The sequence below is a fragment of the Rhineura floridana genome, chromosome 10 (assembly GCF_030035675.1).
Source record: "Rhineura floridana isolate rRhiFlo1 chromosome 10, rRhiFlo1.hap2, whole genome shotgun sequence".
NCBI lineage: Eukaryota > Metazoa > Chordata > Lepidosauria > Squamata > Rhineuridae > Rhineura > Rhineura floridana.
The window spans coordinates 14842904-14860777 of NC_084489.1; the positions used below are offsets into that span (position 1 = coordinate 14842904).

Consider the following 17874-nt stretch of genomic DNA (forward strand, 5'->3'; position numbering starts at 1 on the left):
GATACATGAATGCTGGTACCCACTTACAGGGATGCCAGATGATCAGTGCAAAATGAAGGTCCCAGGAGAAAAGATCACATGGTTTTCTCTGCCCTGTGACGTCACCGGCAGATGGCATGGGTACCAGCTCTGGCAGTTGGCATCAATGTCACTTTTTAGAGATCAATGAGATAGTGCAGATATACACAGATCTAGACTCCAGGAGACGATGCGACATTCAGATTGAAAAGGTTTGGAAGATAAAAATGAAAACTGATTATTGAAAGATTTGTTTAAGGCCAAGGTAATGCCAATATTTTTTTATGTATATCTATATAATATTTAATTGAGACTGCTTAGTGTGTATGCAAGTAGGTTAAAGATACAGGTTACAAAGCCTTGTGTTTTATGACTGCTGTGTTTGCCGCTTCTTCTGTTTTCATGTTTCTTAAATGTTGTTGCATACTTTCACTAATTATGTAATACTCCACGAGTGCCGGGAACAATACTCAGAGAGTTGAATCTTTTGATGAGGGGCTTACTTTAGTTTTCTTTAAAAAACACACAACCCAAACTGTATCTGTTTAAAAGTCTCTCACCTCCTTGTTTGTGAATTTTCATTTGTGTACTTGTTTGTCAATTTGAGAATCCTGAAATATGCTGCTTGAAAAGTAACTACAGGGGCAGAAACAATGCGAAGAGAAGCAATTTGTCCCCCCCCCTTTTCATTCTGGATTCTGAACACACGTGCGCAATTGCAGTCAGAATCCACAGACCATTCCTGTCAGTTATTAGCTGGAGGGAAACGTCTGTTCCTTGAAGAACACATATGCTGCAATCGAGTGTGATGAGGTTTAGCTTTGCTACTGATTTTTTTTAATTAAAAAAGGAAAATACTAGTTAATTTTAAAATTGGAAAAAAATGTTTCCGATTTCCCCCACTTCCTTAAAATAAAGATAGAGAGAGTGATTTATTGCCTAACCCTTTCCGTGAATATGTTTGGTATTTACACTATCCTGCTTTTAATAGGAAAGAAATAATCCACGTATCACACATTTTCATACCGATCGTTAGAAAAAGCCTCTCTTCGCTTTAATTAAGTCACTGAATGATTCATTTGCCTTTTACCCATTCTAATTCTTTCAGTCAATTCGGACATGATTGTGATGATTTGTAAAGGAATATGTGCAAACAATTTAAAATAAAAACTTAAAGGTATTTTTTCTGACAGCTAACATGCATTTTAATTTTTAATACATTATCATGTCTCATTTCATACTTTAGAATACTTGAATAGTTGAAATTATGCATTTAAAAATTGCTTTTTATTAATTCCATATTTTTAGGTGTTGTGAACATTTGTGCTTTTTTAAAAAATAATAAAAATAAATAAGGGAACAGCGTTGATTTTAAATTTAACTTTTCTTGGTGTTTCTTAATTGCCAGTGTTTTTCTTCTGATAGTTATACTGCATTCTTAATGTATACTTTTGGACCAAATCAATTCATAAATATAGCAGGTGATATCAATAATTTGCTGTACTTCTTAGAGGTATGAGGGTGTGTATACACCCCCCATATGCACACTATATTTGCAATACTAGTAATTACATGAAAACTTACTAAAAATCTGTATATTTTCACAAATGGATACCTTTAAAACCTTGTGCTGGCATTCTTTCAGGTCACATAAGATTGTAACGCCATGTTAACGCTACCGTTTGATGAATCTGTTGTAATGCCTGAGTCCCAGATGTGCAGAAAGTTTTCCAGAGAAAGTGAGGACCAGAAGCAAATCAAGAAGCCAGAATGCTTTACAAAGCAGATTACACACCAAGGAAAAAGTATTAAAAGATCTATGGCAGAAGATACAGAAAAAGAGGAGGCAGAAGATGATCGAGAGGAAGAAGATGAAAATGGTTTACCCAGGAGGAGGGGCCTTCGGAAAAAAAAGACGACCAAGATGAGAGTGGAGAGGGTCAAATTCAGGCGACAAGAAGCTAATGCAAGAGAAAGAAATAGAATGCATGGCCTCAACGATGCTCTGGACAGTTTAAGGAAAGTAGTCCCTTGTTATTCCAAAACACAAAAATTGTCTAAAATAGAAACTTTGAGACTGGCCAAAAATTACATATGGGCTCTTTCTGAAATTTTACGAATTGGCAAGAGGCCTGATCTGCTGACATTTGTCCAAAATTTGTGCAAAGGTCTCTCTCAGCCAACAACAAACTTGGTGGCGGGATGCCTACAACTGAACGCAAGAAGTTTCTTGATGGGTCAGACAGGGGAAACAGCCCATCATGCCAGATCTCCCTACTCCACCTTCTATCCTCCCTACCACAGCCCAGAGCTGGGCACTCCCCCAGGTCACGGAACACTTGACAATTCCAAGACCATGAAACCGTACAATTATTGCAGCACTTACGAGTCTTTCTACGAAAGCACTTCTCCTGAGTGTTCTAGCCCACAGTTTGAAGGTCCCTTAAGTCCTCCCCCAATTAACTATAATGGGATATTTTCCCTCAAGCAAGAAGAATCTTTGGACTATGGCAAAAACTACAATTATGGCATGCATTATTGTGCAGTGCCACCCAGGGGTCCCCTTGGGCAGAGTTCTGTATTCAGGTTGCCCACCGAGAGCCACTTCCCTTATGACTTACATCTGCGCAGCCAGTCTCTCTCCATGCAAGATGAATTAAATGCAGTTTTTCATAATTAATGAGGAAAGTAAAAAAATAAACAGTGGTCATTTACCTCTCCATCTAATTAAGATAAAGCTGATGCTTGCACCCATCTAATCGGTGCAACTCTATTTAAAAAGTGTTTGCTAGGTTCTAAAGTGTGTCAACTATTGTGGGACTTTTTTAAATTTCTATGTACTAACAATAATAATAAATAATTTTACTTATCAGTATTTAATTCCATACGGAACTTGGTACGCACTGTGAAATTCTGTTTTAATTGGATTTCTTAAGTTTTTTCCCTTTCTCTCCTGTTTGTTCAATTTTGTCAAACAGTGTGACTAAATAAAATTGTTGAGCCAAGAAATGCACACTGTATAAAGTCTGCAACAGTATTTTGATTGTACAGTAACTATACCAATGCATGCTACTCAAATCAGATGAGTAAAAAATGATGTATTTATAATGATTAGAAATTATATATTATGTAATAGGGAAGAGGTGAATTTTTAAACTCTCCTGAATTGTTTTGTTTAAGAAAAAGTGTCACAGGCATCATGAGACTCAGTGGAGATGGTGCAGCAATATTTTAAGCTATGCAACAACAAAAATCAAAAGAAAGTGCATCTAAATAGAATGTGTGGTAATCATTCAGCTTAAAATTTGAAACATTTGCTGGCAGGGGCTACCTATTATTTTTGAAAGTTTTTTGTCGCAATTTTGCATCCACCACTTTACTATAAAAATCATATGCTATCTGCACTTCTTTTGTATTGTTCCCCCTTCATATGTAAAGTTTGTTAGAATGTACAACTGTGGTTTTCATTACTTATTTTCAGTGCAATTAAAACATAAATGTTTTCAACATCATCCTCTATGATATAACATCAGCTATGACATAGTAGTACAATTTGATCATATCACTGGACATGTGGTACCTTGTTATTTTTGTGGAGTATTATTATATCCATACTGTCTAGGGTGTTAATGTGGCACAAACAAAAATTGACCTCAAAATTTGTTCCGCTAAAATAAATGTCCCCAGTATAAGCATTTAGGATTGGAATGCTGAGGTTTGATGTTAGACGTAAATATTATATCTCCAAATTCAAAAGCACACATGAAGAGAGTAGAGAGAACTGAACTGAGAAGTTGGCACTAAAAATGTTCATGTGGAAGCCCCTGTGGGCTACAGGGCTATTACTGTGCAAGGTCTATTCATGCTGAACTTGGTAAATTGTTCACAGAAATTCAGTGCAGGATTTAAGATACAGCAGATTAACTTCAAGTTTACAGTCTTTAATATTCTTGATCTATACTCAGGAATAATTTTAAAAATTTGATTAAATGAAATCTGAGGATGGAAAAAATTCCTTTTCTACAAAATATTTAATTGAGGTTTGGCAAACATTCTGTCGCTCATTGATTTTTGTTTCTAGGGTTCATAAAAAGCCGCATGAAGAGAGTGTGTAAAGATAAGATTTTATTGCAGGGTGCCGAAAAACAAGTTTTAAAATCATAAATACCTCTGATTTTGTGACACTTTCAGCCTGATTCCACCGTCAAAGTAATTTATCCAGAATTAAGTCTGATTTCAGGAGAGCTTGCTTTCAAATAAGTGTGCTTAGGATCAATGGCTTTATTTATGTAGGTAGTGTTTCATCTCAAAGTGGCCAAATCTATTCTACCTGAGTGGTGTTCCCAAGAACACAAGATAAGAGATGCAAGTATTTCTCTGGGCTTATTTGGGCTTATATGGTGTGCTTTACATCCATATTATTTGACACATAGTTTTAGAAAAAGAATATGTAGTCCTGCTTCTCCACTTGGGAGAGCCATTTTCACTGAAATTGTGTAGGGAGATCCTAAATTTGATCTTAGAATGCAGCCTATCAGCCATATAAGCCATGGGCTCCTGCTGGGAGGAAGGGCGGGATACAAATCAAATCAAATCAAATATAAGCAGCCTAGAAGGGACTCAATGGATCTCTTTTTGCTCCTTCTCTGGGCCTTCAAAAATGGGTGGGGGTAGTTATCCAGCACCTGGCAGGCCATAATATGTGGCTGGTATGTTGCAGCTTGCTTGGTGGCTCACAAGCAGCGCATGCCTGAGTTTGTATATTTTGCAAGTGATCACTTCACACTGCAGTCAACAAGTGATGAATATACAAATGTTAACAGGTCCTCCATGTGAAGAGGACAGTAGCTTAAAAGCATTCAAGACTTCAGCTTGATAAGTTAAACTGAAGCTATCTTTCATGGGAAGAGGAGTGAGCTAACAGTTCAGTGACAGAGTGCATGTGGAAAGCTCAGCCCCTGGCATCACCACTGGAAAGGAGATTAGGTTATTGGCAGACCTGAGATTTTGGAGCGTTGCTGCCAGTCAAAGTAGACCAATGATCTGTCTCCATATAAGACAAGTTCGTATGTGTTTGAAAAGCTCATTGTTTAAAATTTCAGCAATCTGACATGGCTAAGTCTTGAAGTGGCAGCACAGGGATGTTGTTTTGCTGTTTTTATGCAACAATTGTAAGCACGAACTTTCTTAAATTTGCCCACTCCAGCCTTGAAAATCACAATGGATGGTCTCCTTTGAGGTTGGCTAATTCTTACTCCTAGACACTCTAGAGGTAAATCTTGCATTTGGAAGATTTGTGTCTCTCAACTACTAGAAGTTTGGGGAACACTAAAAATATAGGAAGCTGCCTTATACCAGGTTGATCTCGCCCAATATTATTTATATGGCTAGAATCAGCTCTCCAAGGTTGAAAGCAGAGGGTCACATTGTGTGCTACTACCTTATCCTTTTAACTGGAAGTGCCAGAGATTGAACAGGAGACCTTCTTTATGCTTTTTGCTTTAACTTGGCTTCCTGCATTAAGCAAGGGGTTGGACTTGATGACCTTATAGGCCACTTCTAACTCTACTATTCTATAATTCTGCATGCACAGTGTGTGCTCTATGCACTGAGTTATGCCCCCCCATATAGTTCACATACACTACAAAGTACGATCCCTCTCAAAACCTTTAAAGAATATGGATGCTGCTACCCACAGGAACTGACTTGATGGTATTTGCAGCTTGTGCTGATATGACAGTTTTGTGTGTGTTTCCTTCATGCTTTTTCCTGAAGTCTATGTTCTGCTCCAAATACCTGCTGGTGAAATAAGCTAAACCAGTAGTTTAACCGGGAGATGAGAGAGCATGAGCTGTCTGGAGAGAGTTGCTAAGCAGGATGTATGCTCAAAAATGAGGGGTGCACGTGCATGTAAATCTGACTAATACAGAGCTGTAGAACAAAGGACATCTGCCATTACTATTGGATGACTTATCAATGCATTTAATAAGGTGCACTGCTTGTTACTTCATGAAGTACTGGGCAATATTTGACCATGGTCAAATAAAAGGTAATCAGTTGACCAACCAAAGTATGAGCCAACTCTACAGAGGTGCAACTATTCACATTTTTTTCTTAATAGTAAAGGGAATTTATTATGGCAATTGATGCAGAGCTGGTCATCAAGTAAAAGATGATAAAGGTCTCTTATAGCCAGTAGCACCATTTCAGATTGGGAGTGGGGAGGAGATTCAGCCTGACCTTGTGAGCATACTTACATAAAGCATTAGATTACTGTGATGCTTTCTAGGTAGGCTTTCTTTGAAGACAGTTTGGAAACTGACTAGGTTTGCCTCTTTTAAAACAACTTAATTGGCTCTTTCCAAGCTCAGGTCAAAGTACTGGTACTCACCTTTAAAGCCTTCCATGGCTGAACCTACATATCTGTTGATTTGGTTTCTCCTATACTAGCCTGCCCACTTAATGATGTGGTCATCACAGAGTCTTCTCCAAGTGCCCCCAGCTTCTGAAGTATGGTGGATAATGCCTGGGAAGAGAACCTTCTCACTGGTGGATACTTTTGGAATGTCCTCCCTAGGGAGGTTCTCCTGGAGGCTAGTCTGATGTCATTTCTGATTTTTAATAAATATTTATACTAGTTTAGGTAAACTGCTTAGAGCTTTTTGTGTTTTTTAAATGAAGTAGTCTGTACATTTTGCTAAATAAAAAAAAAAAATCATTGGCAGGCAAAGACCTCTTTATTTTCCCCAGCCTATGAATCTTTTAAGCAGACAAGAGGGTCTATGTTTTATTCGACAGTGCTGTCTTAGTTTAGGCTATTATGTTTTGCTGTTTTTTTTTTTCATTCATGTTGACTGACCTAGTGGCATCACATGCAGAATATAATTCTAGAAATAGATGGATAGGTAGGTAGAAAGAGGCTGGATAGCAGTATTTTGTAATATTAACAACATAGGAAAAACAGATGCCCCTTTGAAGCAAAGGCATATGTGCTTTTGTGCCAAGGGCTGGTGAGACATGTATGTGCTGCTGAAGCAAATGGTCTAAAAACAATAGGGCAGGAGAACTTCCCTCAAATGTCTTCTAAAGGATTTATCTAAGGATCAATGGTATCCTTGTATTTACAGGCCAGGGAAGAGCCTCCTGGAAAAAAGAGAGACTTAAGTGCAGGAGAGGGCTCCATCTCAAAAACAAGGTGCAAAACTGTCTATTCCAACTGCCACTGGGCAGGCAAGACAGAGCAGATGCTCTAGAAGACTTGCCCTTCTTGTTACTTGGCTTACTTATGATGATCTATGCATGTAAAATATAACTTTCCATATATTCAGAATGAGCTAGGGTTGGCTTGTTTTTGCCTGTCACCATTCTCTCCCTCCTTTTTAAAAAGGCAACCAATCTTAGAATGGATTCTCATTATCTAGTTATTTTTACATAAGTTGTACAAGTTCTAGGTGGCAATTACTATAAAAATGCATAAAATTGATATGCAGTATAAAAAAGATATAATAACTAAAATCAAATTAAAATCCTACAAAGAGTTCTCACGTTATTTATAGTGTGCCATCGCTGTGTTTAATACCTGTACAGCAACTTTGTGCAGCACTGACAGGATGTGTCAAATGCCTGCCTATTTGCCAGGGGGAGCCACAAACTGAGAGGAGAAAACCACTCCCATATATGATGTTAGGTAAGCACACTCTGATACAGAGCTACTATGTTGATCAAGAAACTGCTGGTTTTAAGGATGCCATGTGCTCTGAATAGTGGCTACTTTTACATGTGCAAAAAGTGTGGGAGTCTCCTAGCCCTTGCACACAAAGGCACACACTTGCATGAATTCAGTCACAGCACAGCAAGACAGAAGCCATGTCCATGGGTCCTCCTTTCACGTGACTGGAATCGTGATGGGAGAAGGTCTGTGCTTGTTGGCACCAGCTCCTCTATTGCATTCCCAACATCCTCACCCCACATATTGGAGGGGAGGTCTAAAGAGAGGAGCTTATACATACACTCAGCAATAGCAGAAGGTGGAACAAACAGTGAGCACAAAGTCTCTCTCTCTCTCTCTCTCTCTCTCTCTCTCTCATGCAATTGTATTTGTGTGAAGGTGAGAATGGATGAATAGGACAGTAACAACTTAATCCAGCCATATGGTTGCTGAATCGATACTGCAGGAAATCACCTCTGGGAAAACCCAATATTGGACTCAATCAGAGCCAATTTGGCTGTGTGGAAGACCCAGCAGTTCAAAATGCAGAAAATATTGATTTTTTCAACCTTTTCCTACTGTAGACAAAGTTTACTTCTGCTGTTCACAAGACACAGAGGTAATTTAGCCTTAAGTCCCCCAGCAAATGTAAAACATTTTATCCCAACCTGTTTTTTCAGAGGTGAGGGAATTATTAAATAAGATCTGAGCTCTCAAAAATGATAATCTCATAATACCATACTATATATATATATATACACACACACACCCCTCACAAATGTGATCCTAAATGTATTTAAATCTTAACAATGAACATGATGCCGCTTATTAAACAGTAATTCTGGAGAAATTAGCTTGCAGCTACAAAATTAATATAATTCATTTATTACTTGCAGCCACAAATCAAACTGCTGTTAACACTGCTGTACACAATTTAATAACCACAGTAAGATTCCATATGGCTGCAGTTTTAGAATCCTGGTCACTCCGTACAGCCACCAGCAGATTGGTCTCATAGGCATGTTTAGTCTGCAAGCATTTATTGCAATCATGGTCCAAAATAAATGTTTATAAACCATGAAAAGAAAGTCAAAATCTTGTGTAAATTGTTACAGCTTGACAGAGAACCCACTGATCAAAGTGGCTGGGTTTCTATTGACTTCAGAGGGGCTTGCCGCAGACACTCCATGGTTAATCCACCTCCCATTGGATTAAATGACAAATTAACCACTGATTTGAATGGGTCTCAAATACACTTTGCCATGATTCAGCAACTTCAGTGTACAGATGGGTCCCGGAGGTGCCCAGATAATTATGTGGCACATGGGCTGCCTCATTCCCCTTTGTCAATTTGAGAAATATTGGACTGGGCCAAAATTTCTCAGCAAATAATTTTCTGATTGGCTTTTTGTGTGTGTGTGTGTGTTCTCCTATGCTATTGGAGACTTTCAATCTCCCACTGGAGAATATTCATCAAAATGACCTCCTCAGTTTCACCATCTGTTAATTTTGGGTGCAACTATGGATCCAGTTTTAATTTTGTTTAATATTATTTTTATATTATTAAAGGAAGCAATGGCATAAGAACATAAGAAGAGCCTGCTGGATCAGGCCAGTGGCCCATCTAGTCCAGCATCCTGTTCTCACAGTGGCCAACCAGGTGCCTGGGGGAAGCCCGCAAGCAGGACCCGAGTGCAAGAACACTCTCCCCTCCTGAGGCTTCCGGCAACTGGTTTTCAGAAGCATGCTGCCTCTGACTAGGGTGGCAGAGCACAGCCATCATGCCTAGTAGCCATTGATAGCCCTGTCCTCCATGAACTTGTCTAATCTTCTTTTAAAGCCGTCCAAGCTGGTGGCCATTACTGCATCTTGTGGGAGCAAATTCCATAGTTTAACTATGCGCTGAGTAAAGAAGTACTTCCTTTTGTCTGTCCTGAATCTTCCAACATTCAGCTTCTTTGAATGTCCACGAGTTCTAGTATTATGAGAGAGGGAGAAAAACTTTTCTCTATCCACTTTCTCAATGCCATGCATAATTTTATACACTTCTATCATGTCTCCTCTGACCCGCCTTTTCTCTAAACTAAAAAGCCCCAAATGCTGCAACCTTTCCTCGTAAGGGAGTCGCTCCATCCCCTTGATCATTCTGGTTGCCCTCTTCTGAACCTTTTCCAACTCTATAATATCCTTTTTGAGATGAGGCGACCAGAACTGTACACAGTATTCCAAATGCGGCCGCACCATAGATTTATACAATGGCATGATGATATTGGCTGTTTTATTTTCAATACCTTTCCGAATTATCGCTAGCATGGAATTTGCCTTTTTCACAGCTGCCGCACACTGGGTCGACATTTTCATCGTGCTGTCCACTACAACCCCGAGGTCTCTCTCCTAGTAGGTCACCGCCAGTTCAGACCCCATGAGCGTATATGTGAAATTAAGATTTTTTGCTCCAATATGCATAATTTTACACTTGTTTATATTGAATTGCATTTGCCATTTTTCTGCCCATTCACTCAGTTTGGAGAGGTCTTTTTGGAGCTCTTCGCAATCCCTTTTTGTTTTAACAACCCTGAACAATTTAGTGTCATCAGCAAACTTGGCCACTTCACTGCTCACTCCTAATTCTAGGTCATTAATGAACAAGTTGAAAAGTACAGGTCCCAATACCGATCCTTGAGGAACTCCACTTTCTACAGCCCTCCATTTGGAGAACTGTCCGTTTATTCCTACTCTCTGCTTTCTGCTTCTTAACCAATTTCTTATCCACAAGAGGACCTCTCCTCTTATTCCATGACTGCTAAGCTTCCTCAGAAGCCTTTGGTGAGGTACCTTGTCAAACGCTTTTTGAAAGTCTAAGTACACTATGTCCACTGGATCACCTCTATCTATATGCTTGTTGACACTCTCAAAGAATTCTAATAGGTTACTGAGACAGGACTTTCCCTTGCAGAAGCCATGCTGGCTCTGCTTCAGCAAGGCTTGTTCTTCTATGTGCTTAGTTAATCTAGCTTTAATAATACTTTCTACCAGTTTCCCAGGGACAGAAGTTAAGCTAACTGGCCTGTAATTTCCGGGATCCCCTCTGGATCCCTTTTTGAAGATTGGCGTTACATTTGCCACTTTCCAGTCCTCAGGCACGGAGGAGAACCCAAGGGACAAGTTACATATTTTAGTTAGCAGATCAGCAATTTCACATTTGAGTTCTTTGAGAACTCTCGGGTGGATGCCATCCGGGCCCGGTGATTTGTCAGTTTTTATATTGTCCATTAAGCTTAGAACTTCCTCTCTCGTTACCACTATTTGTCTCAGTTCCTCAGAATCCCTTCCTGCAAATGTTAGTTCAGGTTCAGGGATCTGCCCTATATCTTCCACTGTGAAGACAGATGCAAAGAATTCATTTAGCTTCTCTGCAATCTCCTTATCATTCTTTAGTACACCTTTGACTCCCTTATCATCCAAGGGTCCAATTGTCTCCCTAGATGGTCTCCTGCTTTGAATGTATTTATAGAATTTTTTGTTGTTGGTTTTTATGTTCTTAGCAATGTGCTCCTCAAATTCTTTTTTAGCATCCCTTATTGTCTTCTTGCATTTCTTTTGCCAGAGTTTGTGTTCTTTTTTATTTTCTTCATTTGGACAAGACTTCCATTTTTTGAAGGAAGACTTTTTGCCTCTAAGAGCTTCCTTGACTTTGCTCGTTAACCATGCTGGCATCTTCTTGGCCCTGGCGGTACCTTTTCTGATCTGCGGTATGCACTTCAGTTGAGCTTCTAATATAGTGTTTTTAAACAACTTCCAAGCATTTTCGAGTGATGTGACCCTCTGGACTTTGTTTTTCAGCTTTCTTTTTACCAATCCCCTCATTTTTGTGAAGTTTCCTCTTTTGAAGTCAAATGTGACCGTGTTGGATTTTCTTGGCAATTGGCCATTTACATGTATGTTTAATTTAATAGCACTGTGGTCACTGCTCCCAATCGGTTCAACAACACTTACATCTTGCACCAGGTCCCGGTCCCCACTGAGGATTAAGTCCAGGGTTGCTGTCCCTCTGGTCGATTCCATGACCAACTGGTCTAGGGAATAGTCATTTAGAATATCTAGAAACTTTGCTTCTTTGTCATGACTGGAACACATATGCAGCCAGTCTATGTCCGGGTAGTTGAAGTCACCCATTACTACCACATTTCCTAGTTTGGATGCTTCCTCAATTTCATATCTCATCTCAAGGTCTCCCTGAGCATTTTGATCAGGGGGACGATAGATCGTTCCCAGTATTAAGTCCCTCCTGGGGCATGGTATCACCACCCACAACGATTCTGTGGAGGAGTCTGCCTCTTCTGGGGTTTCAAGCTTGCTGGATTCAATGCCTTCTTTCACGTATAGAGCGACTCCACCACCAATACGTCCTGCCCTGTCCTTCCGATATAGTTTATATCCAGGGATAACTGTATCCCACTGGTTTTCTCCATTCCACCAGGTCTCCGTTATGCTCACTATATCAATGCTCTCCTCTAAGACCAAGCACTCCAGTTCTCCCATCTTGGTTCGCAGGCTCCTAGCATTAGCGTACAGGCACTTGTAAGCAGTGTCTCTCTTCAAGTGTCTTTGGCACTTGTGGTTAGGCCTGTGGTAATTTTGCTCTTCTGAATTTATATCCTGTGCCCCTGCTCTCACAATGCCTACTTCTAGGCCTACCCCTTTTAAAATTTCATCATTTCTTTGGTTTTTATCCCAGGGGGGAGGTTTATTCCGAACCGGACCTTCCTCAGCTCCTGTCGGGTTTCCCCCCTCAGTCAGTTTAAAAGCTACTCTGCCACCTTTTTAATTTTAAGTGCCAGCAGTCTGGTTCCATTCTGGTTCAAGTGGAGCCCGTCCCTTTTGTACAGGCCCGGCTTGTCCCAAAATGTTCCCCAGTGCCTAACAAATCCGAACCCTTCCACCCGACACCATCGTCTCATCCACGCATTGAGACTGCGAAGCTGGGCCTGGCTGGCTGGTCCTGCGCGTGGAACCAGTAGCATTTCAGAGAAAGCCACCTTGGAGGTCCTGGCTTTCAGCATCCTACCTAGCAACCTAAATTTTGCTTCCAGGACCTCACGGCTGCATTTCCCCATGTCGTTGGTGCCAACGTGCACCACGACCACTGACTCCTTCCCAGCACTGTCTACCAAACTATCTAAACGACGGGCGATATCCGCAACCTTCGCACCAGGCAGGCAAAACACCTTGCGGTCTACACGCCCATCACACACCCCACTGTCTATGTTCCTAATGATCGAATCACCCACTACAAGGATCCCTCCACCCCCTGGAGATATATCCTCGGCACGAGAGGATAGCTGCTCATCCCCCAAGGAATGGGTCCCTTCTAAGGGATCGTTTCCCTCTTCCTCAGCTGGATGCTCTCCTTCCCTGAGACCATTGTTGTCCATGATAGCAGGAGAGCTATCATCGTTGGAGTGGCACACAGCTATAACGTCCCTGAAGGCCTCCTCCACACACCTCTCTGCCTCTCTCAGCTTTTCCAGGACCGCCAGCTTGGCCTCAAGGAAATGAAGTCGTTCCCGGAGAGCCAGGAGCTCATTGCACCGAGAGCATACCCACGACTTCTGTCCAACAGGCAGATCATCGTACATGCTGCAGGCGGTGCAAAACACTGGAAAGCCCCCACACCCCTGCTGGCTTCTTACCTGCATAGTTTTGTTTAAGTTTTATTACGTCAATAGGTTGGAGACTGCGGTTTAGTTGAGGTCAGGGAACAGACGGGCAGAGTGGGGGGCCCTGGCCTCCTCGCCCTGCTGCCGAACTCGCTCTGCTGCTTAACTCGCCTTGACGCTTTGTCAGCTGGGGCTCCCTCTAGCTCGTGGAGCAGGCTCCCTCGCTAGGGTGCTCTGACTTTATATGTGTGGCTGGTTCCTCCCAGCTACTGCTGCCAGCCAATGATGTGTTACTTGAGGCTGATGGCTATCAGCTGGGGCTTAACTCTTTAGTATTCTCTCAGGCTTCCTTCCTGAGCGAGGGGAGGGGCTGTTTAAGCTTTTGGCTGCTTTTAATCTCAGCAAGGGGCTGCGCCTTCCAGGCAAGTCTTTTGTGTTTGTTGTTTTCCCACCTAGAACAGCCTGACCTTTCTTTAACCTAGGGAAACAGAGCTTGTGGTTGTGTTTCAGGAAGGCTGAAGCTGCCCTTTTTAGCAAGGACTGAGCTGACTCTCTCCCTGTATGTATCGGTGGAGTTTCCTTTTCCCCCTTCTCTCCGGCTGGAATTTAGCCTTGTTTACAGTGTCCCCTGAAGCTTTCCTGCTAGGGTGGTGTTGAAAACTAGCTTTCTATACGCTTCCTTCTCCTAGGATCTGTCTCCTAAGATATAGGTTCTTTCAGGATTTGGCTCCTAGCTCAGGGTGACCTTGGGCTGCCCTTATTAGTTATTTCTCTGAGCTGTTTTACTTCAATTTAAATAATGGAATAAATGGGAGCTACTTACCCTCTTTTCGCTCTGCTGCTTAACTCGCCTTGACGCTTTGTCAGCTGGGGCCTTGACGCTTCGTCAGCTGGGGCTCCCTCTAGCTCGTGGCCAGGCCTTGGCCACTATTCCTTCCAGACCTCCTCTCTCAGGCCACTGCTTCCTTCCTCCACCAATAAGAACTAGCTATGCACTTTCATTCAACATGGAGTGAGCCAAAAATTTCTCAGACAAATCTTTTCTGGGAAAAACACCTCCCTGCCAAACAATATTTGATGAAAACTCCCCTTTTGTGACCCACAAGTAGCATTTTAGCTCAGCCCTGTTGATAATGTTCACAAGGATTAAGGCAGGGGTGGAAAGTCTCTGGCCTCAGGTCTGCATGGGGCCTTCCAGGCTTCTCTTGTTTGTCCCTCAGGAGGACTCTCCACAGGGCACACCATCTCTCCAGTTGCATTCATCGCTGACCTTGTTCTACACATCCTTGAGTGCCTTTGCCTGGCTGAAACGTGCCCTTGAACTATGATAACAACTCTTGATTGCCTGGGTAGAAGATGAAGAAGGGGTATATGTAGAAACATCTGACTTTTGTGTGGCTAGAATGTAGTCTATTCTACAAAGGTAAAAGTCTGCCCACTTTTGCCTCTGGCAAAGCCCACCACCGGCATATGGCCCTGAGAATGTTGCCATGAGAGAAAGTGGCCCTCCAGTTAAGAAAGATTTCTGATCTCCTCCATTAAAGGGATCACTCTTAGTGCAGAAATATAAGACACCATGGCAGCCTCCTAACCCAAATGTATTGCGATAACACAGATGTATACTCAGAGGAAATTTTTATGATGCAGTACTCTAACCAAGAAATAGGTAAGGCAAAAATGGGCACAAAAATGCAGCTGTTAGGTGGGAAAGCAAAAAAATGCAGCTATTAGTAAAAAAAACTATACAAAAATGGATTTTATTAGGAGAGATTGCTTGCAAAACATGTGCATATTAGGCAAAAGTGCATACACATTTTATATATTTGTCTTCCAAGCAACGCAAGAGAGTAGTCCAGCCAAGCCGGAGGAAAACATGCCAGTATGGTCCTGACCATTAGGAAAGCTGTCCAGACATGTCAGCAGACAGAGGGCTTAGTGTTGAGCAGAGTGGTTATCTAGCTGCTCTCCCTGATGCCCTTGCTGGCCTGCCAGGGCTTGCTGCCACCTGAGACCCCAAGTGCTGGCACTGTTGCAGTTACCAGTGTTCTCCTCACATTCACAAGTGACTGGGATTCCTCATCAGCCAAGTGGTCATTCAGCTCTGAGCGGTGTCTGGCAGCTGCCGTATTTTATCTTCCACAATGCTGTGGGAGGACAGATATCACAGCCATCAACTGCAGCCACAGAGCTACCCATGAATAAGTGAGAGGGTGAACCTGGCACCATCGCCACCCATTGGCCAACACAGACACAGGGGATCACAGGCAAGGTGTGAGACACAGAAGGCTAAGAGTGCATGGACCCTTGACAAATACCCCAGTGGAGTGGGTGCTTACATCAGGCCTGACTCAAAAGGCAAATATATTCAAGCCCTCATGGACACTGAGGCCACACCCACACTAGCCATTGATTCCACTTTAAACAGTCATGTCTTTCCCCAAAGAATCCTGGAAAGTGTAAACAGTGTTGGGTGTTGTTAGGAGATTCCTATTCCTCTAACAGAGCTCTAATGGCCAGAGTGGTTTAACAGTCAGCCCCTCTTCCCAGATAATTTTGGGAACTGGAGCTCTGTGAGGGAAATAACGGTCTCCTAACCATTCTCAGCACCCTTCACAAATGACACCTCCCAGCATTCCTTGCAGGAAGCCATGACTGTTTAATGTGGAATAAATGTCTGGTGTGGATGTTGCCTGAAAGGGAAGGGGAAGTGCTAGCATTCTCCCTTCTGTGTCAGCATGCTCATTGTTCATGCTGGCCAAGAAGGGAAATGCTTTCCCTCACTGGCCACTATAGCATACTAGGGCATGTAAAAACAGTCCAGGGGCCAGTTTGGTCTGATTCTGCTGGCAGAAACTGAATGAGGCTGTTCACTTTTATGCAGAGCTGTATGTACTCAATTTCTCACAACATCCCTAAAGCAGCTAGACTAGAGAACGTCTATAAAGGTCTAGACTCCTACACTCAGGGCCAGCCCAAGACATTTTGCAGTCTAAAGCAGAGCAGCACATAAAGGTGCAGAGTACCCAAGACCAGCCAATTTTGGCACCTGAGACAAAAAAAAATCTACAACCCCTCTCTTACACCCTTGCCATAAAACCACAAAAGTAATAAATTAAACAATGAGCCTATTTGCTGCCCTTTCAGACCTCCAACCGTCTCTCTGTCAGTCTGCCAAATGGTAGAGCTAACTCTGACTAAACTCCTACCAGCAACTTCCAGGAAGCAACTGAAGGTTTTTACAACCCTTTCCGTTGTACTAGTGGGCTCTGATCTTACTCATACGGGATCAGTGACTGACCATCAGGAATGAAATCTTGGGATTGCAACGGGGAGCTCAATGCAAATGTTGTCCCAATGTGTGACTGTTGTGAAAAAGGCAAGCTCCAAGTTGGGGAACTTGACGTAAAATTGAAAATAAATTCATAAAGCTTGGAATACCATGTACAGTTCTTGTCACAGCATCTGAAAAAGATTATTATGGAGCTGGGAAAAGTGCAGACAAGGACAACCCAAATGATCATGGGTTTCCCTATGATTACACTTTGAGGAAAGTTTGCAACATTTGGAGTTGAATAGTGGGAGAAAGTGGGAGATGTAGGACAGATAAAAGGAAAGTAATTCTTCACACAGCACATACAAAAAATATGGAATTTGCAACCACAAGTTGTAGTGATGACTGCCACCTTGGATGTCTTTAAAAGTGGAATAAGACAAATTCATGCAGATAAGGCTATCAATGGATACCAGTGATGACTGGTATATATTACTTTCAGTATTAGAGGCAGCAATGCCTCTGAATGCTTGCTGCTGGGGAACACAAGTAGGAGATTGCTATTGTGCTTATGTCAAGCTTGTTGGCTTCTCAGAGGCATTTGGGTCAGAATCTGGTCTTTGGTCTGATCCAGCAGGGCTCCTTTTATGTTCTTATGGTGATGGTTCCTCTCTCAAGTAAGCCTTTGTGGTATGCTTCATGCAGCTAAGCAAGTGGTGCACCCTCGGGTCCACACTACAGTTCAAGTTCATTGCTGTCTTTACTCTTGACGATCCGGCAGTGTTCATGGAACAAAGGCAGTGTCAGGGATGAGTCCAGTTGGAACGCACTAGGACTCCCAATTCTGCAAGTTCCTTGGTTGTTTTAATAGCAGTATTATGTGCCATGTTCCTTTAAATAAAATGGTGGCCTGGTTAATTTGGATTTCACATAGCTTGGTTCTTCAGTGTGATCTTTCTTGTGGCAAAAAAGAGTGGAATGCGCTCCACAAAAGGTGTCAGTCAACAGAACAGAAGAAAGGCACACATACCTGATTAACTCCTGCAGGAGTAACTAAGACGGTTTGCCTTTGTGAACAAAATGTGAAGACACTTGTGAAGGACCATGGCTGCAGGAAAAAAGGAGAGAAGGGGGGAAAAGGAAACAGAAGGAAACACAAAAAAGAAAATTAGAAGCCACCATCTATAGTATCTTCACATTTCAATCCTTTTGAAGGA

General features: G+C 42.0%; 1 protein-coding gene across 1 annotated transcript; it reads left to right on the top strand.

Annotated features, from left to right (window-relative positions):
- The first annotated feature begins 1684 nt into the window (after window positions 1-1684).
- NEUROD6 (neuronal differentiation 6) lies at window positions 1685-2698 on the top strand. The gene has a single exon (XM_061586370.1). The coding sequence runs from the start codon at window positions 1685-1687 to the stop codon at window positions 2696-2698; it is 1014 nt and encodes a 337-aa protein (XP_061442354.1).
- Window positions 2699-17874: the final 15176 nt, after the last annotated feature.